The sequence below is a fragment of the Triturus cristatus genome, chromosome 1_1 (genome assembly GCF_964204655.1).
Source record: "Triturus cristatus chromosome 1_1, aTriCri1.1, whole genome shotgun sequence".
NCBI lineage: Eukaryota > Metazoa > Chordata > Amphibia > Caudata > Salamandridae > Triturus > Triturus cristatus.
In genome coordinates, this window is record NC_140579.1 from 1,285,220,719 (window position 1) to 1,285,248,581 (window position 27,863).

Consider the following 27,863-nt stretch of genomic DNA (forward strand, 5'->3'; position numbering starts at 1 on the left):
AGCCGTTTCAGGAGTTTGGCCGGGGTTCCTGAGTAGAGTGCGTTTCCGTAGTCCAGTCTACTGCTGACGAGGGCCTGGGTGACTGTCCTTGTTTCGGTGGGGATCAACTTGAAGATCCTTCGAAGCATGCGGAAGGGTGTTGGAGGAGGAGACTGCGTTGACCTGCTTCGTCATGGAGAGGGTGAAGTCGAGGATGACCCCTTGGTTGCGTGCATGGTCGGTGGGTGTTGGGGGTTTTTCTAGTGCAGTCGGCCACCAGGAGTCGTCTCAGGCCGAGGGGGTGGATCAGAGGATGAGGACCTCCGTCTTGCCAGAGTTCAGCTTCAGTCGGCTGTTCCTCATCCAGTCGGCGACGGCCTTCATTCCTTCGTGGAGGTTGGTTTTGGCGGTGTGGGGGTCCTTGGTGAGGGAGAGGATCAGCTGGGTGTCATCGGCATTGGAGATAATGTTGCGGTCGTTGTGCGATGTGGGCGAGTGGTGCCATGTAGACGTTGAACAGCATTGGGCTGAGGGATGAGCCTTGGGTTACACCACAGATGATCTCGGTGGCTTCGGGGCTGAAGGGGGGGAGGCGGACGCTCTGTGTTCTGCCGGAGAGGAAGGAGGAGGTCCAGTCCAGGGCCTTCTCTGGGATTCCGGCGTCGTAGAGGCGTGTTCGTAGTGTGCGGTGGCAGACCGTGTCGAAGGCGGCTGACAGGTCCAGGAGGATGAGGGCCGCGGTTTCTCCGTTGTCTAGCAGGGTCCTGATGTCATCGGTGGCGATGATGAGGGCAGTTTTGGTGCTGTGGTTGCAGCGGAACCTGGACTGGGACGGGTTCAGGATGCTGTTCTTCTCGAGGAAGCTGGTCCGTTGTTTGTTGACTGTCTTTTCGATCTTCGCCGGGAACGGGAGCAGGGAGATGTGTATGAAGTTCTTGAGGTCCTTGGGGTCCGCCTTGGGTTTCTTGAGTAAGGCATTGATCTCTGCGTGCTTCCAGCTCTCCGGGAGATGTTGATGGTTTTCCGGAGATTGGGTGCAATGGTGCTGCTGGCTTTGTTGAAGATGTGGTATGGGCAGGGGTCTTCCGGGGATCCGTAGTGGACGGTGTTCATGATCTTGATGGTGGTGTTGATGTTGGTCCAGGCGGTTGGTGGTCGTGGGAGCGGGGGTCTCAGTGGTTGCCGGGGTGGTGACGGCGTTGAAGCTGTCGTGGATGTCTGCGATCTTGCGATGGAAGAAGGTGGCCAGCGAGTCGCACAGGTCTTGTGAAGGTGGGATGTCGGTGTTGGAGCTGAGGTTGGAGAGTTCTTTCACGATGTTGAAGAGCTCTTTGCTGTTGAGTGCTTTGTTGTCTAGGCGGTCTTTGAAGGAGGTCCTTTTGGCGGATCTGATGAGGCGGTGGTGTCTGCGGGTGGCGTTCTTGTGGGCTGTGTAGCTTTCCGGTGTTCGTTCACGGATCCAGTTTTATTTCGAGTTTTCGGCAGATTCGCTTGGAGGCCTGGATGTCTTCGGTGAACCAGCTGGCTTTCTTGCTAGTGTGGGTGTTGGAGGGCTTCTTGAACGGGGCGACTGTGTTGGCGCAGTAGTCGATCCACTGTTTGAGGTTGCAAGCGGCGGTGTCTGGGTCGGTCAGATCTGCGGGTGGGCTCCGGGCGAGGGTGGTGGAGAGCTGGTCTTTGGTGACTTTGCTCCAGCAGCGCGCGCCATCTGTTGGGTGCGGTGGTGCGTGGTGGGTTTCCGGAAGGAGATGCAGCGGTGATCGGTCCAGTGGAGCTCGGTGGTGTGGTTGAAGAAGACGTGGGAGCTTGCAGAGAAGATGGGGCCAAGCGTGTGGCCGGCGGAGTGGGTGGGTGTAGTGACGAGTTGTCTGAGTCCGAGGTTGTCGATCAGGGTGGAGGAGTTGGTGTCGTCGTTGTTGTTCTCGAGTTGGGAGTTCAGGTCCCCGAGGAGGATGTAGTCCGTGGAGGTGAGGGCTTGTGTGCTGATGAGGTCGGTGATGGAGTCGCTGAACTGTGCTTGTGGTCCGGTGGGGTCTGTAGATGAGGGTTCCTCTGAGGGTGGTGTTGGGATCGGTGTGGATCTGTAAGTGCAGGTGTTCGGCAGTGCTGAGGGTGTCGTCTGTTTTGGTTGAGACTTTGAGAGAGTTCCTGTGGATGATGGCGATTCCTCCTCCTACTCCATTGTTGTGGTCCCTGCGGGTGATCTTGTAGCCTTCTGGGATGGCTATGGCGATGTCTGGTGCCGAGGAGGGGTTCAGCCAGGTCTCCGTCAGGAAGGCGACGTCTGGTGTGTTGGAGTCCAGTAGGTCTCAGAGTTCCACGGCTTGCGTGCGGAGCGGGTGTTAGGAAGGATGCATCTGAGGTGGTTGGGTTCTTTGGTAGGTGGGTTGGCGGGCCGGATGCTGGTGAAGCTGCAGTTCCAGCAGGAGAAGGGTCCTTGGGTGCGCTTCGGGGCGGCCAGGCAGCAGGTGCGTGATCGTCCGGCGTTGAGTGCGTGGAGGGTGCTGGAGTCAATTCAATTCAGCTTTATTCGATTAAAAATCATTAATCATAAAAGCAGAGACACAATGCATAAAAAGACATTAAACATAATTACATTAGCAGCTGATTTCTTGATTTAAAAATAAATTTTAAAAATGCAGTAACAGAGGCTATAACATAGGGTGAATCTAACATTTGAAGGGCTAGCAGTGCGGGGCGACACTGCCTAACCCCAAAGGATTTCAGGACTGGGAGGATCCATCTTTTTCTGGGAATGCTATAAAATTTACACAAAAAGACAACATGTAGTGTAGATTGGATTGATACATCGTCACACGGACAGAGGCAAAGAGATTTAGACCAATCATTACAAGCAGGGAAACTTAATAGCCTATGGATAATGCCGAGGCGGAAACGGACTAACAGAAATCTGTCAAAATCTCCAGTAACAATTGTAATATATGGTTGTATTAAGAAATGAATGGAGATCAACTGGTGTACCTGTACAGTAATTTTCTTCATTTCCGTGCACAGTCTAGAATCATTTAAGTAGTCCAGGCACATTTCTTTTAGAACCTTTCTCGCAATCAGAGTCAAAGAGGTAGGATCATCGTAAAATTCAGGGCGATTCAATTTACAGAAAAACAATTTAATATAACTTAACCATCTTATCCTATGCGCCCCTTCCAACTTTAAAACATCCTTAATAATATTGCGATTCAGGTCCAGATTATCAGAAGTCCAGATCCTATGCCATTCGAGTATTGGTTGTATTTTAATTGTATCTTCTAGATAACCAGTACCCAATTCTGCATGGCATATATAGGTAGATGTAGAATCTGGTACTGACAGTAGGAACCGTAAAAATTTGTTTTCTATCATCTGTAAGGAAGAAACATCGACAATCCCCCACACCCCAGCACCATAGGTGGCAACAGAGACACATTTTGCGTTATAAATTTTCAGCAATTCAGACGGGGCCTCCTTCCCAGTTTTCTGCTAAAATTGCGAAGGGCAGTCACAGTTCTCGCGAACAGGGCCCTTCTGGTTTTCACAGCGAGTTGCCAACTCAGTTTATTGTCAAATAAAATGCCCAAATAAGCAAACAAATTGGTATATTCTATTGGCTTATCGTACACATACATAGATTTTAAACCCCTGCTACCACCACTGCCACTAGTCATAGCAAAGGTTTTAGAGACATTAATAGTAAGCCCCAGGTTAGTCATAAATTTCTCAAATGAGGAAATGACACGTTGCAGGGCAAGAGGGGTGCGAGCCATTAACACAGCGTCGTCTGCGTATAAAAGGGCAGGGATTGTTCTAAAATCTATTTGAGGGAGGTCATTGCAGTGCTGGAGTCATAGCAGAGGCGGGTGTCGTGGCATTCGTGGGGGCTAGGGGTCCTGGCGCTGGGCGCGGTTCAGGCGAGGAGGGGCGCAGACGGGCTTGCCTTAGGTGCGCCATATATGGGGCGGCGGGAGGGAGGAGCAGCTGGGAGGTGGGAGGTAGGGGCAGCGAATAAACAGTCAGGGGGGAGGGGACGCAGTGGCGGGAGAAAGGGAAAAAGGGCACGTATTACGGGGGTCACAGAAGGAGAAAACTGGCACAGATCACGGGGGCACAGAAGGGAAAAAGGCACGGATTACGGGGGTCACAGTAGGAGAAAACGGGCACACGGGGGGCACAGAAGGAGAAAACGGGCACAGATCACGGGGGGCACACAAGGGAAACTGGCACGGATTACGGGGGTCACAGAAGGAGAAAACGGGCACAGATCATGGGGAACACAGAAGGGAAAAGGGCACGGATCACAGGGGTAACAGGAGGAGAAAACGGGCACAGATCACGGGGACACAGAAGGGAAAAGGGCACGGATTACGGGGGTCACAGAAGGAGAAAACGGGCACAGATCATGGGGGGCCCAGAAGGGAAAAGGGCACGGATTACGGGGGTCACAGAAGGAGAAAACAGGCACAGATCACGGGGGTGCACAGAAGGAGAAAACTAGCACAGATCATGGGGGACACAGAAGGGAAAAGGGCACGGATTACGGGGGTCACAGAAGGAGAAAACGGGCACAGATCACGGGGGTGACGATGGGGAAAGAAGGGTACAGGAGAAAATGCAGGCACAGGGGGAAGGCAGACGATAGCAGTCACAGACAGCAAAAGAGAAAACTATACGGGCAGTATATAGAACAGACCTCAACTTTCCTCAGCAGCGGCAGCTGGGGCAAAGGACAGGCTGCACAGGCGGTGCTGTGCGGAGGGGGAGCGACCTACCTAACAAGGTCAAGGGTCGCTCTCAGAATCCTGCAGCATGATTCTGGTGGCCCCGCCAGTTTTGGTTTGCAGAGCTTCTCCTGCTCTCCCTGGATCATCCAGTTCATCTACACCCAATTCCTTCCCTGCTGACGATGTCCCAGGGCCAAGTGGTACATCTGGATCCGAGCTCTCTTCAGTTTATCAGCACTGAGCACGAGAATTTCAGTATCTAAATATCTCAGCAGAGTGTAGAGGTGCTTGCTCAAGTACAGAGTATAAATAAGACATATTGCTTAAAATGGAAGCGTTTCTGCCTGTGGTGCCGGCAAGAGAAAATTCATCCTTACTCTTCTGCTCCTGATCAGATTTTGCCATACATTCTGGCTTTGGCTAAATCAGGTCTCGCTCATTCCTCTATCAAGGTGCACCTTGCAACCATTTCTAGATTCAGACAAACTACTTCTGGACCTTCCCTCTGGTCGGCAAGAATTGTAAAGCAATTTCTTAAAGGTCTTTTTAGAGTCTTCCCACCAGTTAGGCCTCCACCGCCTCTGTGGCAGCTTAACTTAGTCCTTACACAACTCATGAGGCCGCCTTTTGAACCAATTCATAGGGCGGACCTTAAAGTCCTCTCATGGAAAGTGGCCCTCCTTCTTGCCTTAACTTCTGCCAGAAAGGTGGGTGAACTGCACGCTCTCACTATTCAAGAACCGTTCTTACAGTTTAAAAGAGACTTTGATTATGAAAACGAATCCCAAATTTATCTCGAAGGTGCCTTCAGACTTTCATTTGAATGAACCAGTGATTCTCAAATCCTTTTTTCCTCGACCCACTACTCCAGCGGAGAGGGCTCTAGACTCTGGACGTTCAAAGATGTCAAAAATGTTAACTTCAACGTACCAAAGATTTCAGAAGATCAACACAGCTCTTTGTCGCTTTCAGTACCCCTCGCAAGGGGTTCCCTCTTTCAAAGCAGGGTATTGCTCAATGGATTGCCAGCGCGATCCAATACTCTCACCAAGAGGCTGGTAAGCCCCTGGAGGGGCGGGTCCGGGCGCGCTCTACGATAGCCATGTCTTCTTCTGTTGCTGTCTTCGCCGGAGTGCCGATCAAGGACATTTGCAGAGCAGTGACATGGAGCAGTACCCATACCTTCACAAGGCAATACTGCTTGGACTCCTCCACGCGTAGGGACGCTGCAGTGGAACAGGTAGTCCTAAGGAACCTCTTTCGATAAGTGGTGAGCTTTCCCTACTAACCCTCCTTCCTTTTATTGGTTATTCGCACATTTTGTATCTCTTGATGTTCACTTACTATTCTATTGTCAATTCTCTGGATAATTTGTTTCTAATAAATGTGATGCATCTTGCAAGATGACATAACAATGTATTATGACACAAAGTGCGTTCTGACTGCTAGCTATTCTGATACAAGCAATGGGAATCTATGAAAGTTCCAATACTGGAGTAAGAAAACAAGTTACTTACCTGTAACTTTGGTTCTCCAGTATTGGTAACTTTCATAGAGTCCCATGCGCCCACCCTCCTCCCCTGGGAAAGCTCAGCCTTCAGCATCTTCTGTTATACTGTTACACAACGACTACGAAAATCTGAGGCTCTCTCAGGAAGGTTCTATGAGGTGAGGCTGTTCTGATTGGCTGTTCATTTTATTTTGTCTCTTTTACAAAGAGGTGGATATGCTACAAAATGAGATGAGGCCTAGGCCTTATTCTTTTTTTGTACTTATTTCTATGGTATTTTTTATTTACCGGGGACTCATCTCGACTACGGGGAATGATAGAAGCAATGGGAATCTATGAAAGTTACCAATACTGGAGAACAAAAGTTACAGGTAAGTAACTTGTTTTCTTATGCCAGACGCTTGGACAAATTTGTGGCCTGGTGTGGTGCTCGTAAGACTGATCCCTTGCAAGCAAAGCTGTCAGACACCTTTCTTTTCTTGCAGGGGGAACTATTAAATGTTATTTAATCCCCTTTCGGCCTTTCTAAATTTACTGGACCATACAACATTGTTGTGAGGAGATTATTTTTTTTAAAGGTTTGATACCTTCCCTCCACCCTTATGCAGTTGGTTGGACTTTAACTTTGTCTTGACATTTCTCATGTGTACACCCTTGCACTGGTGCATGCTGAATCTCCTGACTTTAATACTTTCTTTCTCATCATTATTACGTCAACTTGCCACTTGAGTGAACTACATGCAGTATCAATGTAACAGTCATATACCACCTTTTTTCCAAACAAACTGCTGCAGAGGGCTCGAGCCGTTCTTGTCAAAAGTAGTGATTCCCTTGGGCAGTCTGTCACTCTGCTAGTGTTCTTTGCTCTCCATCGCCACTCGAAAGAGGAGAGGCTCAATCAGTTAAACCCCAAAAGGGGTTCCAACTTTTACATTGTTCGTATTGAGGAGCATCAGGTCGCCGATCAGCCTTTTGTGGTGTTCTCCAGGGCAAAGAAATGTAAAGCTGTATGGAACAGAATCCTGTCAAGAGGGATTGTCTTCTGCATTATGATCTGCTGTGCACTGGCCAAGAAGCAGCCTTAGGAATATCTGAGAGCCCTTTCCACCGGAGCTAAGGCTGCTATCACTGCGTTGGCTCACAGTGTCCTTGACGTCTGACAGACTGTAACGTTAAGGTCCATAAATGTTTAACGAAGCACTAGTGTTTGGCACAAAGAGCATTTTTTTTCTGCTCGGTCCTGCAGGACTTTCTATTCTGAGTTCTCTTCACACACCTTCCACCTGGGGAGGTACTGCTTTGACATGTATTCTAGGATGAGGAGTCTGCAGTTAGAAGTATTCATCCGTAGAACAAATTACTTATCTTTGGTAACGCCCTTGCTGGTGGATACTCTAACCATAGTTTTCTCACTACCCTCCCACCACCCCATTCTGTGGAGTGGCATCTTTTTAGCATCTAAAAAGGTCCCAAGTTGGTATTCAGTACACTGGTACCAACATTTGTTCACGTTCCGCGTCTGAGGTTGTGAAAGGGGGGGGGGGAGAGCGAATGCCGTCAGCATTCAAGGGCTGCACTTGTACGAGGCTATGCTCCATCACTTATAGGGTGGTATGGAGCCAGCACCAAGCTACACTATTCTGCCGAGCGGCATGCAGGAGCACTGCTAGATTAAAGTTTCTAGATCTGAGTCTGGCGTTTGGGGAGTATTTGAAGGGGAGGAATCTATGGTTAAATAGAGTATCCACCCGAAAGCTTGTTCATTCTGTAGGTTTGAAATCATGGGCCTAATCACTAGTAAGAAGGAATGTAATTTATGCTTTCAATTGTGATTTAAAGGTGATGTGCCAAACTACCCGAGTGCATTATAAATGACAAAAACATACATGTTCCGCGCTTCAGTTGATCGAAGAGAAAATGGTGTTGCAGTTGTAGAGACCAGCTTAAACACTCAAAAGTCTGTGGGAAGCAGAGTTCATGTTTGGGCATCTTATAAAGGTGCTTATAAACGTTTGTTGCAGAATACCTATATTTTGGTAAATGTCATTGTAAAGGGGTGAGAGGATGTCCCTTGATGTCTTACCTAATTCATGTTGTATCCGTTGGCAGGTATATGACATAGCCTTTAGCCGTGCTGGTGGTGGACGTGACATGTTTGCATCTGTTGGTGCAGATGGCTCTGTGCGCATGTTTGACCTACGACACTTAGAACATAGTACCATTATATATGAAGATCCTCAGCACCACCCATTGCTGCGCCTTTGTTGGAATAAACAGGATCCAAACTATCTTGCTACGATGGCCATGGATGGAATGGAGGTAAGACATGTTCTGAAAAAAATGGCTAATGGTACCTATTGTGGATGTGGATTGCAGTGTTTTTCTTTTTTGGGCAAATTCATCATGAGAAATGTTTGCTTATTGTGTATCCAAGGACACGTCATCATTAGAATAGATTTTTCTTTAAAAAAAAGATTTTAAAAATAGCTAGCCATATAGATTCTAAAGTATTGTTTTTGTATAGCCTACAAGGCTATATGGGAAGAGGCTTTGGAGTGCAGTTTCCAAAGTATACCAACCGAACTGCAGTTTTATTCATCTTATTTATGATGCCTTTCTGGGTTGAGTAATAAGATCTTTTCTACTATTTGCATCCAAATATCGCTCATAATGTCGGAAATATCCAGAATGACACCTCATAAACGGAACTGTTTCACACACAGCTGCTCATATAGCTTCATAAAATCATCATTGCAAGGGTTTTCTGTAGAATCGTATTCATCAGTGTAAAAGCATGCGATGGTGGGCGCTGCAGGTCATTGACTAAGAGTTAAAGTTTAGACCACCCAGGCATAACGGCATAAGATGTTTAATTAATTACCAGACAAAACAGAAGTTCTGATCTTCTGCAGACACACACCGCCCTTAGGAACAACTCCTGGTGTCCAGCGATACTTGTACCTGCCCCCACGCCAAAAGACTGCACCCGCAACCTCAGCATCATCCTAAACAGCAAACTCTCCATGAAATGTCAGATCAATGCCGTCTCTTTAGCCTACTTCCATATGATCCACATGCTCCGTGAAATCTTAAGATGGCTTTCCATCCGCACAAGGAAAACGGTGACGCAGGCCCTCATCAGCTGGTTTGACTACTCCAACACACACTGACGGCATCACCACAGAACTCATGCAAAGACTCCAGGCAATTCAGAATGCAGCGGCCAAACGGATCCTCAACCTGCCCAAGAAGACGCACATCACCCAGTGCCTAATATACATCCACTGGCTCCCTGGCCAGAAGAGAAGCCATTTCAAGCTCCTGACCCACGCCTACAAAGCCCTCCACAGCCAAGGACCAGCCTACATGAACCACCACCTAATCTTCCACCAACCTACTAGAAACCTCCGCTCCGACACCTCACCCAGACACCATGTATTTGCCGCACCCGTTCCTCCCACTTTTTTCTCCAAAGCCTGGAACACCCTCCACCTCCGCACTGCACCTTCGCTGGCATACTTCAGGAAGGGACTCGAGAACTGGCTCTCAGACTGATACGTGCAGCACAGCGCCTGGATACCCCCGGGGTGATTAGACACCCTATTCAAATACTAATTCATTGTTTGAATTCTAATCTTATATGAATAGGGATTGATTTTCTTAAGCTCAACACTCTCCCAGATATCACTATTTCTGCATCCCAGGCAAATAAACAGTCCTGTACTGTTGTAGAGAGACCTTTTGCACAGTGTACTATAGAACAAAAAGGCCAACAATTTTACTGCAGCCCAACAATTGGTTCTTGCAGATAGGAGTCCAGCAAAGGTGATAATCAAAGAGAATGCTTAATCTTATTTAATGGTGTCTAGCAATTAGCTTCCACTTTCCATACAAACTAATTTAGATCATGCCCAAAAACTTCATTGTTGAGCCCTCTTTGCAACTATGGTTATCTTTGAATATTCTGCAAAAACCCTGTAGGCAAGTATTGCAGGGTGGTGTAATTATGTGAACACCACAGATGTGTATCTAGACACCTACCTACGACCTTACCCACACAAATCAGGGTGGAAGTCTTTGCTCCACTTAAACAATCTGTTGGCTACAAATTAAAAAGTATCCTTCTTTGACAGCTTGTCTTCAAGGGATTTTTGGCAAGAATTTAAAAGCTTAAACACACTCCTAATCTGTCTAATTTACTGATGGGCGCAGAAAGCTCCTGCAAGAGCTCGGTCAGCAATCCATCTTCTTTGATCGATTGTCCTGTGGAATGCAGTATTAAAATCGGAAAGTCAGATTTTCGCTTTATATCTCTACCACTGAATAAAACTAAGGAAATGGAATGTTCTACACAATTGAAGGTACCCCAATGCAGCTATTTGCATTGACCAGGGAGAAGTCCACTGGTCTTCACCAATCCTCCAGGTAAGATAAAAACATGCAGGCAAGTCACTTGGCTGGTTCTTTTCTCGAGGCAGGTAGGTAATCTAAAGTGCCCTGACTCACTTATCTTTGATGTATTCAAATGATGGTGCTTATTTTGAGAATTACTTATAGTAATTTGCATACCAGTTGCATGAACCTGAAGCTTCGTGTTTGGCAGCACATTAACAGCAGAAATAAGATTGCCCCTCATGGAGCTAGCCTGACTGACTTATTCCTGCCAAGGCAACAGTGGTTGACGAGATGGGACATCGGAATGTTAACCCAAATTCACTAGTGTTATTAAAGAACCCTGACACATTCAGGAAGTCGGGATCGCCTAATACCTGGGAATGCACTGAAGTGAGACCAGGCTACTAAACAACCTGAGACTGGGATGCTAAACAATCAGTACCTCAATCAATCAATCAAACGCACTACTCGCCGGTGAGGGTCTCAAGGCGCTGAGGGGGAGGGTGGGGGTGCTGCTTCTGCTCGAACAGCCAGGTCTTGAGGAGTCGCTTGAAGGTCAGCAGGTCCGTCGCAGGTGAATGGGTAGGGTGTTCCTTGTCTTGGCGGCGAGGTGGGAGAAAGATCTGCCACCAGTGGTCGTTCAGTGGATGCGTGGAACGGCGGCGAGGGCGAGATCAGCAGAACGAAGTTGGCGCTTTGGGGTGTAGAAGGTGAGTCGTTTGTTGAGGTATGTTGGTCTGGCGTTGTGGAGTGCTTTGTGAGCGTGGGTGAGGAGCTTGAAGGTGATCCTCTTGTTGACGGGGAGCCAGTGCAGGTCTCTCAGGTGGGCAGTGATGTGGCTGTGGCAGGGGATGTCGAGGATGAGGCGTGCGGAGGCGATCTGTATTCGTTGAAGTCTTTTCTGTAGTTTGGCTGTCTTTCCTGTGTAGAGGGCGTTGCCGTAGTCCAGCGTGCTGCTGACGAGGGCCTGGGTGACCGTCCTTCTGGTTCCGGTGGGGATCCATCTGTAGATCTTGCGAAGCATGCGGAGGGTGTTGAAACAGGAGGAGGAGACTGCGTTGACTTGCTGGGTCATTGATAGTGATAAGTCCAGGATGAACCCCAGGTTGCGTGCATGGTTGGTGGGAGTCTGTGCAGCTCCCAGCGTGGCCGGCCACCAGGAGTCCCAGGCGGAGGGGGTGGAGCCAAGGATGAGGACCTCCGTCTTGTCACTGTTGGTTGGGGAGCTCAAAGGCTCATAAGATACAGGAGCGAGAAGATCAAGGCACCAATTGGAAAGGTGTGGCCCACACAAAGGTGAAACAAAGGAGCAATTGTCCAAGGGGAGATACCAGCCACCCAGAATGGAACAAGTACAAAATACAAGGTGTGACTGTACCTTAGGCCAACATCCTGCCGCTAGGTGGACAAGAACAGAACATGCTCCTGAACCCCTATTCTCCACCCCTCTCCAATGAACACCACCATGGCCTGAATCGTAAGCTACCCTGCAGCAGGAACTAAATGATACCACCCGAGCCCCAGGACCACCCATGCCTGTCATGAGCAGCATGGCAGAAAAGCTAACCAGGAACTTCCTACAACAAAACTGTACAAAATGTAAGCCGAAATATATGGCATAGCTACATCTCGAGGCAGAACAGATGGAAAGGATAGTTATGCCCTGAGAAAACCACTAAGACAGGGAAACCTCCTATCTAGGACACACTGTGGCTTCATACAGGCACATCAAAATGGTACAAGGCCATGAGCTCCACCACGGGAAGACCTTTAGAACCACATTCATTTGTTCAACTGATATGCCTACTCAAAGTAAAAAGAGTGTTAAATGTTGTAGAGGCCCAGCTGGGATCAAAGTATTGGAACTATGGATCCCTGCGAAAATTAGAGGTAATCCTGTAGCCTAGATAGGCAGATACAGAAATGAGTCCAGGACCCAGAAAGAGAAGAGTCATAGGTCGAAGTGGAGGCTACTCATGGAAAGTTCTGCAGCCGCCATCCTCATCCTGAACACCAGAGCGACTGAAGCAGGCACCAAGGTGAAACAGCCCTACCTTCCCTGACCATTATAGCAACCAAAAGGTCAAAGCGTAAGTAGGCAACAGGGGAAAATTGAAGAATTGCCTAAGTCCAAAAGCACCAATATTCAAAAAGACATGCCAAAATCTCTGAAAACATTCTGACCCACTAGAGCAAAGCCCTAGGCCACCCTGTAGTGCAACATCCTATGGTGAGGGAGAGTGACAAAGGGAAGTAAGAACATTCACGTAGAAACACACTGCTGCCAATATACAGCTTGGGGATGTACCGGCATGTCTCTTGATGGAGAGTAACAAACTGATTTAGAAAGGGGAGTTGGCCTTATGAAGTTCTAGGGGGCCAAATGTGTTTACATCTACAAATACATAAACATGTAAATTGTGGCTTTTATCTATTAGCACTAAGTGATGACTATTGGTTTTGTATTTTTTACTTCCACCCCTCCATCCATTTCCCCAACACCAGAGACCGCTCCTGCTCCACTTAATCTGTTATTTCTTGATCTCCACAGAGGTTTTCATCATATTTTTCATAATATTATATCCAGACTTTACATAGGTGAAAGGCTGCTTACTTCATACAAGTTCTTGCATGTCTGTAAAATTGTAGATGTGGTTAAGTAAAGTCAGTAGTAGACTGATTATTGGGAATTTTGATCATGTTAATTAATGTTGATGTGTTTTGTTTTTGTTATTTTACTCTGTTGCTTTTTATTCTGAGGTGGTGATTTTGGATGTTAGAGTGCCATGCACTCCGGTTGCTAGATTAAACAACCACAGAGCATGTGTCAACGGGATTGCCTGGGCTCCACATTCTTCCTGTCACATCTGTACTGCAGGTAAGCAGTCAAGTTCCGATTTTCTGACATACTTTAACATCATTTACTAGTATGTTAAGTGTTTTGCATGGACAATGCTAGACCTAGCAGTTGAGTATAATGCCATGCCAAGACTTAACCCCAGGCTTCAGGGACAACTACCAGTGGTTGGTGTTTTTTGGTAACCAGTTTGGACAAAAGTGCCCTTCCTTTGGTGGCAGCACACGATACGTTTTACAGGAGTTCGATTGTTGAGAACAGATCCTCAAAATTATTTCATCTTTCCTGACAGACAGAGAACATAAGGTTTGCTGGGACAATCTTAAATCGGACACATTCCATCTCCCTTGTGGTGTCCCACTAGGGACGCCGCTTTCGCCCACCCTTTTCAATATTTATGTGACGCCATTGGCCAATCTGGTTAGAGACTTTGATTTCTCTCTTGTGTCTTATGCCGACGACACTCAAATCATAGTTTCAATATCTTCAGTTAATGAGGTGCTGTTGGCAAGGTTTCATAGTTGTCTTGATCGCATTATACAATGGATGCACACCAACTATTTGAAACTAAATACACAAAAGACCGAAGTCATGGAGTTTGGCAATGGCCCTCCAATTTGGAATACAGCCTGGTGTCCAACGGAGGCAGGAGAGTGTCCGTCACCAGTGGACAAGATGAGAAATCTGGGTGTGGTCTGGGACACAGCTTAATTTCTCCGCCCTGCTTAATCAAGTGACTTCAGCATGATACTTTACATTAAAAATCCTATGGAAGATCCTACCATTTCTTCCACTGGAGCTGAGGAAAACTGTGATGGTTGCTCTTGTATTGTCTTGCATTGTATACTGTAATGCCCTTTATTTAGGGATTGTCAAAAGACAGCTCACTAAGCTGCAATCCCTTCAGAATACTGCTGCTCGGACATTACTCAACATTTCTAAATTCAATCCTATTTCTGGGGCCATTAGGAGCCTTCATTGGCTCCCTGTTAAGCAGCATATTGAATTTAAAGCTCTTTGCCTGGTCCACAAAACCCTGTATGGTGGTGGTCCTTTGGTGTACCGCAACTTATTCTAATGGTATTGTCCAGGGCGTTCACTACAGTCTAGTAATCAGGCCTTGATTAAAATCCCGAAATGGAGGAAAGCCAGATGGGGTGGTAGATGCCTTTCAAACTTGGCTCCCAATCTCTGGAACAGGCTGCCTTTGGATATTAGATCTCAACCAGCTCGTTCCAAATTCCGCAACCTCTTAAAAACCTTGCTCTTCCCGGTTTAGCAGTGGAGCTTGTACTTGTGGACTTACCCTTCTCTGTATTTCCAGCGCCAAGACGCCTCGGCAATCAAGCGCTATATAAAACCCCTACTTACTTCAAATGGCTGCAGTTATCCTACTCCCACACCTTTTTAACAGTAGTGAAGATACAATGCCTCAGCAAGCTACATATGTGCCCCAGGCTATACTACTAATCCCTATCAAGTGCATGGAGTAAGCTGGGAGAAGGACCTAGCCCTACTCTCTGAAAGCCAATAAAACTAAAAGCCTATGCTTTGAGCATCTACGGATGAGCTAGGGGTGCTTGCAACAGTAGAGTTCGGCTGGTCAGTTGCTATGTTTTTCTTCCTTTTGCCTTCCTAAATGGTACTTTTAATGTGCCTTACCCTTTTTTTTTTTTTTAAGCAGTCTTTATTCATTTTTACATGAAAGCACCCCCCCCCCCCCCCCACAAGCCCCTCTCCACCCTCCCCCCGTCAGTCAGGTATAATTAACACATTCATTACATATTTACATAGAGTATCAAACAATAATTCCATCAACTGTAAATCAGAATGCCATTCCTCTCCTATACATGAACACTTTGCATGGGGACAAACCCCCTTTACCTACTCATTACTTTGGGATTGACTCCACTCAAGCAAGGGAGTCCATATTCTCACTCCTCTTCTGCGCAGTTTACTGCCCTTTCGTTTATAGATAGCCATCTCCAGGTTAAAGATTGCAAGCATCCTGGCTAACCATTGCTGGAAGGATGGGGCATTAGCATCAGGCCAAGTAGATGCAACACACATTATTAATACTGTTTTATAGCAATACAAATCAATTCATGCCCTGTTTTTGCATCATTAGGATCCGCAGCCCCTAATAAAATAACATCATCGGTCAAAATTATTTCCGTTTGTAACACCTCAGTCAGAAATTTTCCAATATCTTCCTTCAATTTCATTAGCTCATCACTCGATGCAAAAATATAAACACAATCTGCTTTAAACATTACACATCTTTGGCAGAATGTTTCCTTACCACTCCCCCATTTAGTTATTTTGGCAGGGGTGTAGTACAAAAAAAAAACCATGTTTTAAAAACCTATGCCTGTAATCTCGTAGACATTAAAATAGTTTGTGACATCTCATATGCATAATTAAATTCATAATTTGAAATCCCTACTTTCTCCTGCCACTTCTGTGAGATTTTATCCAGGTCATCTGGTAGTGCAGCATTAATAAATGTATACATCTCCCCACTAGTGCTTATTTTATCCTGGAGTAACTTTTCAACAATTCCAACTTTCTCAAAATGCACCTTTCCTCCCGCAACAAAAAAAGCGCCTGACCTAATCTTCAATATCTACCATGGTGGTATTTGGGTCCACAGTTAATAAAGCTATGTCACTTGCATAGGCTAGGGTCTTGGTGGGATAGTTCTGTGACCAAACTTGTGTTATTTTGGCATTTTCCTCCAATCTACGGATAAATAGATCGATATAAATTGCAAATAAAACTGGAGAGCAGGGACACCCCTGCCTCGTGCCACGGTAATTGCAAAAGCTTTAAACACGCCATTAACCATTACTGCTGCTGTTGGATCAACATACAATCTTTGCACTGCCTGAATAAACCCATCCCCAATTCCTAACCTAGACATAACCCACAAATATTGCCAGGAGACCCTATCAAAGGCTTTCTCTGCATTTAGTAAAACCAGAGCCATGGGTCCCCTGCAACATCCGTTGCATCAAATAGGGCAATGTCTCTGTGAATATGGTTTATAGTGGACCGCCCTGGAACAAATTCATGTTGACGTTTGGAGATCACTTTATGGATAATAGGTGCTATTCTATTAGCTAACATTTTGGAGTAGATTTGAGTCCACATTAATGAGTGTTATAGGGCGATATGAACACATTTGATCTGGAGGTTTCTTCTTTTTTGGAAAGATTACAATTTTCGCCCTTGACCAGGAGCTCAGAGGTTAACCGCCATTAAAGATGTGTACCATTAGGTCTGACAGGATAGTTTTTACTTGATCTAAGAAGGTGACGTAGAATTTGGTCGGAATACATTCCGTTCCAGTCGCTTTCCCACTTGCTAGGCTTTTGATAGTCATTAAGATGTCCCCTTTTATCAGGTGGACGATCTAAACTTTCCTGATCCTCAGCCTCAAATTTTTTGCATGGCATATAATCTAGATACTCTTCAATATCTCGCTGCCCACACACCACATTTGCTGCATATAGGTCTTGATATAGCCTCCCGAAAGCTTCTCTTATGAGTTCAGGGTTAGTTATTTGGCCCAACATAGGGTCATTAAGCTCTCGGATCAGGTTTAGAGAGGTCTGTTGTCTCGTGCGTACAGCAAGTTGATGACCAATTTGCTCGTTCATTTCATAAACCACCTCTTTTTGAGCTATAGATTTTTTTACAGCCTTATCTGTAAATAAGTTAATAATAGCCACTTTGGCGATTGCAACCTGTCGTATTCTCTCTAGATTCTCATTTATGATAACAGCCCTCACCAATTCCTGTTCTGCCATCCTCAAATTATCCTGTAACGTCTTCATGAATTCCCTAGCTTGTTTATTAGCGTTTAGTATCGCAATGTCTCGTCCCTGATTCCAACCTTTAAGGCATCCCACACTACTTCAGTTGTGGTACTCCCTCGGTTCTCGTCCAACAAAGTCAGAATTCACTTCCTCATATGTGTACAATAAACTATATCTACAAGCAGAGATCTCTCAAATGTCCAAGACCTTATATTAGGATTGACCGTCTTAACTTTTAAACTACGTACCAAAGGATTATGATCAGACAAAACGTGTGGTGATTTCTCTATTAAACAACTTGTTTTTAGGGTATTAGAAATTAACAACTAATCTAGCGTGAGTAAGGTGTGGATTAGAAAAATAAGTGTACCCCAGGTCTGTTTCGCAACTGCCAGCCATCCACTAATCCATGTATCTGACACACATTTGTTAACGCCTTGTTGAATACCCTAGGTTTCCTACCCACATATTGCCAATCCTCCACTATAGACCAGTGGCTAGGAAGGTTGATCTTAAAATCACCACAGACCAATAGTGGAAGTGGCCAATGGGTAAGTTCATCCAGCACCACCGGGTCGTCAGTTACTTCCATATATAGAGCAAAGAGTTAATTTCTGCCTGACCCCATATTGGCATCCGGTAATTGCCCAGCGGCCAAATTTATCCGATTTTACTCTTTTAAATAACAGCCCACTGCCTTTAGCTAAAATTGCGACCTCTAGCACCGTGTTGTTGCACTTATCACCCGAAACCCTAGTGATTTCAAAACATGTCTGTGTGCCATCTATATGTGTCTCTAAAGACATACAATATTAACACCCATTGACTCTACCGCCACGTTGTCTTTCTTTACATCGTTCAAGCCACATGTTGATTGACGCAATTTTCACAACCCCCATTTTTTTAGATGCCATATTCTTGACCCTACTAGGTCTCCAATAATTAATACAAATCTTTTGTCCCTAAACAACCCAGAGCTTTTTGTATATATGATTATACCACTATTTCTAATCTCTAACACTGTGTAAATTTATCATACACCTACAGCTCGCCTGTCTAACCACCCTCCTCCCGCCCTCTCCCACCCCTCCTCTCCCACCACTATCTAGGCATCCAGGCTCAAACATGAGCCTATGTGAGGGTGTCTGAATCCTTCCACCTCTCTTCCCTCCCTCCTACTATTGTGACTACCCCACAAACTACCTCATCCAGTGTTTGTCCTAATACAATCTGTCATATTTGTTTTAATCACACCTGTCGCAATGTCATCCAGCATCTTTGGGCTTGTATTTCTGAATTGAAGTTGAAATTTTGGCCCTTGAGTCTGGCCGGGTTTTGCAAAAATACAATGCTCCAGCCTCTTGAAATGGAGTCATTAATTGCCTAAGCAGCCATCTGCGCTCCACTGTAGCATGGGCAAAGTCAGGCTTGGCAAAAAAAAGCAAAACCTTCACACTGTCTCTTGGCGTTGGGTCTGGCTAGATCATAGACAGCCTAGCGGAGTAAAAAGTTGCCTAAGTATATCAATATGGCCCGGGGTAGAACTTTTGCTGCAGCAGCATGTTTAGCAGGACTTTTTATCCTAGTCCCAATATGATAGTTCTGGTAGGGATTCCTTCAACATCTTAACAGCAAATTTCCTTGTGTCGTTACCCTCAAGATTCTCCGGTACCCCAAGCAGCCACAGATTATTCCGGCGCTGCCCGTTCTCATAGTCCTCCATTTTAGACAGAACGTCTTTGAGAGTTTTATCCTGAAGATTAGGCTGTACCTGGATGGTTTCTACTGCTTTCTCTAATATCTCTGTCCTTGATTCTACCATACTCATCCGCTTCGCAATATCTGAGCAAATCTTTCCCACTTTCCGTACGGATCCTTGCAGATTTTTAGTAGCTTGTCTTGCGTGTCGTTTATCTGCTTTGACATCATCTTGAAAGGATCTCAAAGATTGCAGAATCAAAGCTAATGATGGTTCAGGGCCCACCCCCCTTCCTTTGCTCTGATTCTCCCCCTTGGGCGGTTGAGAGCTTCCTTCCTTCATCTTGTGTCTCTGGGGTCAGTATTGATGAAGCAGAGTAATCCCAACCAATCTCTTCAGCTAATTCCCGTTCCTGATAGGTCTTTCGTCTGGACTTTCTCCCTAAAATCCGTTTGGTATTTTTTTGGGCCATAGTACGTTTTTCCACTGGGGTGCTACCATCTGAGGATAAGCCCCACCCCCCCCCCACCCCCCTCCTCCTCCTCACTGCTGCTAGACCCATTAACATACCCAGTTAAAATCCTGGAACGATTAGTTAGTAAAGCACTTTCCCAGTTCTTAGAAACAAACAACATTCTGGACAAGGTGCAATTTGGTTTTCACCCAGGCCATGGAACGGAGACCGCCTTGGTGACCATCATGGACGACCTACGTATGCGTGCAGACAGGGGACAGTCAGCCATACTGATTGTTCTTGACCTGTCTGCCGCATTCGATAAGGTAAACCATGAGACTCTTCTATCCTGGCTTGAAGAAGTGGGGGTTATAGGCACTGCCTTAAAGTGGTTCCAGTCGTATCTTTCTAATAGACAACAGGCAGTAGCCCCACCCCCCCTTTTCGTTCCAAGTTCTCTAACACCTTGCATGGTGTCCCTCAAGGATCTTTGATTAGCCCCATATTACTCCACATCTATATGAGCCCTTTACTTGCGGTTATAAGGTCTCATAACGTGTGAACTACGCAGATGACACCCAGCTCATCTTGTCTCTAGTGGGTGAGCAAGGTCGTAAAAAAGAAAACCTTTGGGTCAATCCACACATAACATACCACACTTGCACATGGAACCTCAAATCACCAGTATGATGGCAAGGATTGTTTTTTTAGGACCTAGGTCTTTTCTGGTACCCTGCTCCTTTGGCTGTTGGGTCCCTCTCTCTTTCTTTGAAACATCTAGAGGGTGAGCAATCTGTACCCCTAGAAGATTTCCACGCCTGTCTGCAGGACACAGCACTCTGTCTTAGGGAGAATTCTCTTCAATTTAACTCCGATAAGACAGAGATCCTACATTGTGCAGCAGGTAGAATTCCCCCTACACTCCCGTCTGACTTTTGGCCCACCTCCAATACTACTCCATTGGTTCCCAGTAATACGGTACGCAATCTGGGAGTCATGCTTGATAATAAGCTGACACTTGAGAAACATGTTAACAAAACAGTTGGGAACTGCTTTACTTTGATTAGAGCATTTCGGAAAATCTTCCCGATTTTCTCTAAATAGGCTAGAACACTGATAGTCCGAAGCACTATCCTCAGTAGATTGGACTACTGTAATGCTCTGCTGCTGGAATCTCCAAAGTATCTGATCGAGAGACTACAGAGAATACAGACCATGGCAGCCAAGCAGGCATTACTGAGATCCCGCCACTCTTCCGCCTCCCAGGCTCCCAGCACTTCGGTACAGTGCTGGAGATGCATATTTCTCTAAAACGTGCATAAACACAACCTCCTCCTAACTTCTCCTACTTCTCCCTACTCCTACTGAGGCATTATCTCTTATTTGGCTGATAAGAAGAGTAAAGAGAGGAAACCAGGCTGGGGGAGCGCAGTTGGGGTGTGTCATTATTTTTGATGGGGTTCTCATGACGATTTTGTTGCTACTCCAGCTGAATTTACTGCTGGGCAAACAGGTCAACTCCCAATTGGGATACATTAGAGTATTTGTGGTATTTGTCCACAACATGATGATTTGTGGAGCCATTTTATGACATGCCTCATTCTAATTCTCCAATATTTTATCAACGAATTGTGAGATATTTCATGACACTTTTTAGTTACTGACCAGAAGATGCTTGAGAACAAAAAGTGTTGAACTAGCTATCTAAAAGACTGAAGACTGTACGTCTCTCGAATATAGAGGTAGAATGTTTTAACATGAGCAAGCATATAGTTTGTGGGGCAGTGAAACAGTTAAACCGACAACCTTCGAATGCTGTATTTCGTATTTAATCCTATTCTGATCACATAGATAGAAGCTGTGTTTTATTAGTTCTTTTATTGTTTAATAATTAATCTCTGGCTTTACCAGCAACCACTGGATCCGCCTTATTGCCAGAAAGATGTGTTGTCATCTGGGGATGCCTGTAACACCTTCTGCAGGTGAATTCTGCAATAAATCTAGCTTTTATATCTTTCATTTAGTGCTGACTATATAGTCATTGTGATTGGTGATTCTAGGTCCCTGGGGAAGATTGATAGGCGAGTCAAAGAGCAATGGGAGCTTTCCCCGTTAGTAATTTTCAGAGTTTCTGTGTATAAAGACCAGCAGCTTTAATTGTTTAACCATAGACAAGGTAAAGTCAAAGAGGATCTGCAACTGTTAGTGCAGATTTTTCTACCAAGCCTGGAGTACTGCTATTAATGTGGATTTTGCTTTCCGGTCTGCCTGGGGCAGTTACTCAACCTTAACACGTATTGCGTAGTTGTGGCATTGTAATGCAATGGTCGGCAGAAATTTGCTAATAGGTAATAGATGTTAAATTGCAGCGTGGATGAACACAAGCCCTTTTGGAATTCCACATTACATTGATGTATCTTTGAAGAAGAATTGAGCTTGATGAGCTTAAAAAAACTGTTTTTCTCTAAAAGGAGCTGAATCATTTGCAAGTTCAGTCTAACACCCTGGCCACCTCCCCATTTCTTTCTGATTGTGCTGCAGAACAAATGTTGGCTTAAGCCTGCAACGCACTGCCGTCATGTTCCCTGTGTGTTTTGTCTTTTATTTGGCAGTGGTCACACAGCTGAGAACTCCAGCCCCCCACCACCCCTTGCCTGGGGCCCCCGGTCACCCTGGTTGCTATGGCTCAGGATGTCCGTGACTTCAGCAGCAAGAAGGGACTGTTGGTTTAGAGTAGCTAGGGGCATTGCCTTGGAAACAGTGCCTGGAGTGCCTCAGACTTCTTTCCCCTGCCGCAGAAAGGCCATGCTATTTTGAGGGGGTCACAGGGGACTAGCCGTGATTGGGCCTGTGGACCCTTCCTTGCTGTAAAATTTTCTCCTTTCACCTTTCCTGAAGGAAACACAACAGAGCCTATGAGGGGGAGAGATCTCTGCACTGGACTGAGAGCTCCTGGACGTGAGGGGCTGCAGAGAAGGGGCCCTCGTAGTACCTACCACGCTTGACTGATGCAGGGCTACTCAGGCCTTGGGGTGAGAGGCTTGGGATGCGTAGTCTTGTGGGGGGGGGCTTGGTGCAAGACTTGAGACAATCAACTGGCAGGGGAGGTGAGAAGGAGGCACAGCTTCTTCCTGGTTGTCAAACACAAGTTGGGCTGCTGGTGTGCCCTATCACAGATTTTAAATGGGCAGGCACAGGGTGCAATGTGGGACCCAACTGACTAAGATGGGCCAGTTTACTGCCCGTGGGTCTGGGAGGGGCATCCAACAGGGGAGACCGGAGGGGGCATTCAGGCACCCTAGTGCCCTACCAGAGCCCAGATTCTGGCGGCTACTGAGACTTTTAGGGCAAATGCTCAGTCTAAAATCGACTCTGCCTCCCTTGATGCAAATCTTCTCAGGGTGCATCTCTGTAAAATGGCAAAGATTCATAGCAACAGAACAATAAGTTGTCCGAATGCAGGAGGAACTGTTGTCAAGCAGAAAGTGAAGGCTATGGGTATAACATATATGCTGCCACACCTCGCAAAGTTAAAGGTGCTTCATGAGGGACTTTCACATTTCTTCACAAGCACGGAGGATGTGTGGGACTGGCTGGAGGTGCATGAAAAGGGTCATGGCCTGATGATCTGGGAACTCCACCTAAAGTATTGAAGGAAGTAAGGAACATCAGAATGACCATGGACTCCAAGCTCTCAATGAATGCCCCAGTGGACAAACTAGCAAGATCAAGCTTTATTACTATGAAAATTCTGCAACTAATCTTCCCCATCTGGGATTTCAACACAAGGTCCAGGCTATCATCTCTCTTGTTCAGTCCAAACTCCATTACTCCAATATCCTCTACCACGGATCTCCTTTAACTCCTTGAGTGCCCCGCCTTTTCCACGCCCTGTGCCGGGCGTTTCATTAGCGGGCGGGGCTCATGACGAGATAGTCTCGTCATGGGCACAGCGCAACCGCGGCCCATGACGAGACCATCTCGTCATGGGCACTCAAGGGGTTAACGACTTTTAAGACTACAACAGATTCAAAACTCGGCTGCCAGACTTATCTAACATATAAAGCCACAGGCCCACATCTCCCCTCCTTGAAAGCCCTCCATTGGTTACCGGTTGCCATAAGATCTGCGTTCAAGATGCTTTGTATCACCCAAAAAGCGATACATGGAAGAGAACCTCTCTTTATCTAGAATAAAATCACAAAATACATTCAACAAAGGAACCTTCGCTCTAGAGTTGCACCTCGGCTCAAAATCCCAACCTATAAGAAAAAAAACATGGGTGGCACATCCTTCTCTGTTCAAGCAGCCAAACTAAGGAACTCTTTATACTACAACATAAGATCCACAGATAGCCACCTTATCTTCAGAAAACTTCTCCAGAATTGGCTCTTCCCCACATAACCACCACCCCACATAACCACCATACCAAACAATAATATACAGCATATCCTTCTGTATATTAGCATTTTTTGGACTATAGATATGTACATACAAATGTTTATTGCTTTGTATAAACATGTATAATAATTGTGTAAAAATGTTGATATTCATTAGTTCTACTTAACAAATGTGCATATTACTTATAGTTACATTATTCTGTTTTTAACATGTATATGTGATGGCATAAATAAGTAAATCTTTTATCATAACTATTTACAGTTGCTTCACTATTGAATTACTATATATATATGTTCGAGGCATATGAGCTGCAGATTGTACACTTAGCATAGATCGCCATCTGGTGTTGGGCCCGGATGTTTGCAGTTTGTTTTTCTTCTTGGACAGTCTTTGGAAGTCACGAGTTTGGTGACTCCTCCTTCGGTCCGTACTGCGCATGGGCTTCGGCTCCATCCTCAGATTGTTTTTTTCCGCCATCGGGCTCGGATGTGATACTTCGTGCTCCGGCTTCGTACTTCTACGGTTCCAGCCTCGACGGAAAATCCTCGATTCTTCGAGTTCCTTCATCATCTTCATCTCTCGAAGCGGCACTTTCTCCATCCTGTTCATCGACACCGGCCTTCGGGCCCTCCGCGACTCCGGTCCCGGCCGATGGAAAGGACTCCGTTCAAAAAGTGCCCAAAATGTGGGTCTAAATTTCCCCACACCGACCTCCATCAGGTGTGTAACCTTTGCCTCTCTCCGGAACACGAGGCTAGAGACTGCCCCGCCTGCAAGTCTTTTCGATCGAAGAAGACCATCCGAGATCGAAGAGCTCGACGCACCATGGCGCACTCATCCTCCGCAGCTCCACCGGACATCTTCGGAGACGACGCCGAAGCTTCGGGGCAAACACACACCGAACAGGAGGAAGACGTCGTCAGCGCTTCCGAGGCCGACGACTCCGATGTGGAGGACATTACACCAGCGCAGCGGGCCGTGAGTAATATGCCCACGCCGAAAACCAAAGAGACTCAGGTTACTCCCTCGCCTGCCGGCCTGGGCAAAACCAAAACCAAAACTTCGATCACCCCACCTTCGGGCCCGGTGTCGAAGCTCCCAAAGTCTCATGGCAGCTCGGGATCGAGCCAGCCGACACCCGGTGCCGAAAAACAGCATCCGGCACCGAAGACTGCAAAATCCAGCTCGACTCCGAAACCACCGGTGCCGAAGCCTGGACACTCGGTGCCGACCAAACACAAACACAAATCTGTCGGCACCGATGCTCCGGCGCCGAAACATCATTCGACGCCGAAACACCCGGAGACCTCAAAAAAGCATGGCGCACACAGACCATCGAAACCCCCGGTTCCGAAATCACCGGTGCCGACAGACGACTCGACACCATTGGCTCTGTTTACACCAGACCCTTTACAAAAGACTTTGTCCAAAGATCCTAAGACTGGGCTTTTGACTTTAACTACCAAGAAAAGACGCCTTGATGCTCCGGCTCCTCCTCCTCCACCCAAAAGGAAGGACTCTGCTACTTCTCCCCTCAGAGTGCCCTCCCCACCACCGCCTCCCCTACCCCCTCCACCTCCTCCACCACCTCCACCTCACAGGTCTCCGCCACCTGTACCTCACTACGATCCGACCCCATCCCCAGATCCGGATGATGGGGATCCGGACAATTACCCGGCGGACGCCCCAATGGATCCCACTCCACCAGGGACCCCAGATCCATGGGAGGATTACAATAACCCTGATATACCCAATGTACCTCAGGACGACTTATACCCATCAAGACAGTCTCCTCCAGAGGACTCCTTAGGGTTTCACCATTTAGTGCAGAGAGCAGCACACTACCATGGGGTGGACATGCACAGTGAACCAGTAGAAGAAGACTTCCTACTGGATACATTTGATATACAAGACAAATCCACTTCCATTTTACCCATGCTTAAGGGTGTCACCAAGCACGCTACAGAGGTGTTCAAAGACCCTGTCAGAGCCAGAGTACTGAACCCTAGAATAGAGAAGAAGTATAAGGCGGCACCCACAGACCCTGCTTACATCAAGGGCCCTGCTCCCCTAGATTCCCTAGTTGTCTCCACAGCTAGAAAGCGGGCTAACTCCCAATCCTCAGGAGATGCCCCACCGCCAGACAAAGAATCTAAACTTCTGGACGCGTCTGGTAAACGCACCGCCTCCCAAGCTGCGAACATGTGGCGCATTGCAAACACACAAGCACTGCTTGCGCGATATGATAGAGCACACTATGACGAACTAGAGGCTCTTATGCAGCACCTTCCAGAAAAATACAAGCACAAGGCTCATGACCTGATACAGGAGGGTAAACTAATTACAAACACCTCCATTAAGTGTGCCCTCGATGCAGCCGACACTGCTTCTAGGGCCATAAATACCAGTGTCCTGCTTCGTCGCCACGCCTGGCTCAGGATCTCAGGTTTCAAGCCTGAAGTCCAGGCATCCATACTCAATCACCCCTTTAACCAGGAAACACTCTTTGGGCCAAAGGTAGACGAAGCGCTCGAAAAGATGAAGAAAGACACAGACACAGCAAAGTCTATGGGGGCACTCCAAACACAAGCCTCCAAACGTTCCTTTCGACGCTCGTCCTTTCGTGGCACAGGCAGAGGCTCCTCCACCGACAACGCCTCTACCTCCTACAAGTCCCCTCCTCAAAATACCTTTTCAAAGGGCTATCAGAGAGGTGGTTACAGGGGTAACAACAATAAGGGCAGGGGCAAAACCAACAACACCCGTTCTGCCACCCCCCCCGCACAATGACTCCCCTCCGCTCCCCCCAGACCATTCCACTCCGGTCGGGGGCAGACTACAAAACTTTATCCACGTATGGGAGTCCATAACATCGGACAAATGGGTAACCCAAATCATTCGGTCAGGGTACTGTCTCGAACTAACATCTACCCCACCCAATATCCCACCAAGGCACCGTCCAATGTCTCAAGAACATTCCACACTGCTCAAACAAGAGGTACTCTCACTCCTCCAAAAACACGCTATAGAGCAGGTCCCCGTCAATCAACAAAATCTAGGGGTCTACTCCCTATATTTCTTAATACCAAAGAAAGACGGGACCCTCAGACCCATTCTCGACCTCCGGCCTCTAAATGCCTACATACACTCAGACCATTTTCACATGGTCACCCTACAGCAAGTCCTCCCACTCCTCTGCCAGGGAGACTTTCTCACAACCTTGGATCTGAAAGACGCATACTTTCACATTCCAATACACCCCTCTCACAGGAAATACCTCAGGTTCGTGGTGGACGGGCAACATTACCAATTCACGGTTCTCCCCTTCGGGGTCACCACCGCACCACGGGTGTTTACCAAATGCCTAGCAGTAGTAGCAGCACACCTCAGACGTCAACACATTCACGTCTTCCCTTACCTGGACGACTGGCTGATAAAAGCCGCGTCCTACGACCAATGTGTGCAGCATACAAACAGCACCATCCAACTGCTCCACCAGCTAGGCTTCACGGTGAACTACCAAAAGTCCCACCTCATACCATCTCACACAAAGCAATATCTCGGGGCCACTATAGACACCTCCAAGGGTATTGCCTATCCAAACTCAGCCAGAATCACAAGCATTCAAGCCTTACGCAAAACATTCCTTCCTCAACACTCTCTTCCAGCAAGAGTGTTTATGAAGCTCATAGGAATGATGGCGTCTTGCATCTTCATAGTGCCCCATGCAAGACTCCACATGCGTCCACTTCAAGAGTGCCTAGCACAACAGTGGAACCAGGCCCAGGGTCAGCTGACGGATCTGGTGTTGGTGGACGGCCGCACACATCACTCTCTGCAGTGGTGGAACACCACAAACCTTTCCAAAGGGCGGCGGTTCCTGGACCCGGTTCCTCAGGTGATTCTAACAGCGGACGCATCGCTCTCCGGCTGGGGAGCGCACCTCCTACACCTCACCATGCAAGGTCTATGGACGCCACAGCAAAAATCGCTCCACATCAACCACCTGGAGCTCTTGGCGATCTTTCT

At 46.9% G+C, this 27,863-nt stretch overlaps 1 protein-coding gene across 1 annotated transcript in view; it reads left to right on the forward strand.

Annotated features, from left to right (window-relative positions):
* Positions 1 to 27,863, forward strand: part of LOC146871970 (DDB1- and CUL4-associated factor 7) — a 559,819-nt gene that overhangs the window by 395,784 nt on the left and 136,172 nt on the right. The window contains exons 5-6 of the mRNA XM_085652619.1: positions 8,317 to 8,526; positions 13,363 to 13,480. Of these exons, the coding sequence (XP_085508745.1) occupies positions 8,317 to 8,526; positions 13,363 to 13,480 (328 nt within the window). The remainder of the gene's footprint in view (positions 1 to 8,316; positions 8,527 to 13,362; positions 13,481 to 27,863) is intronic.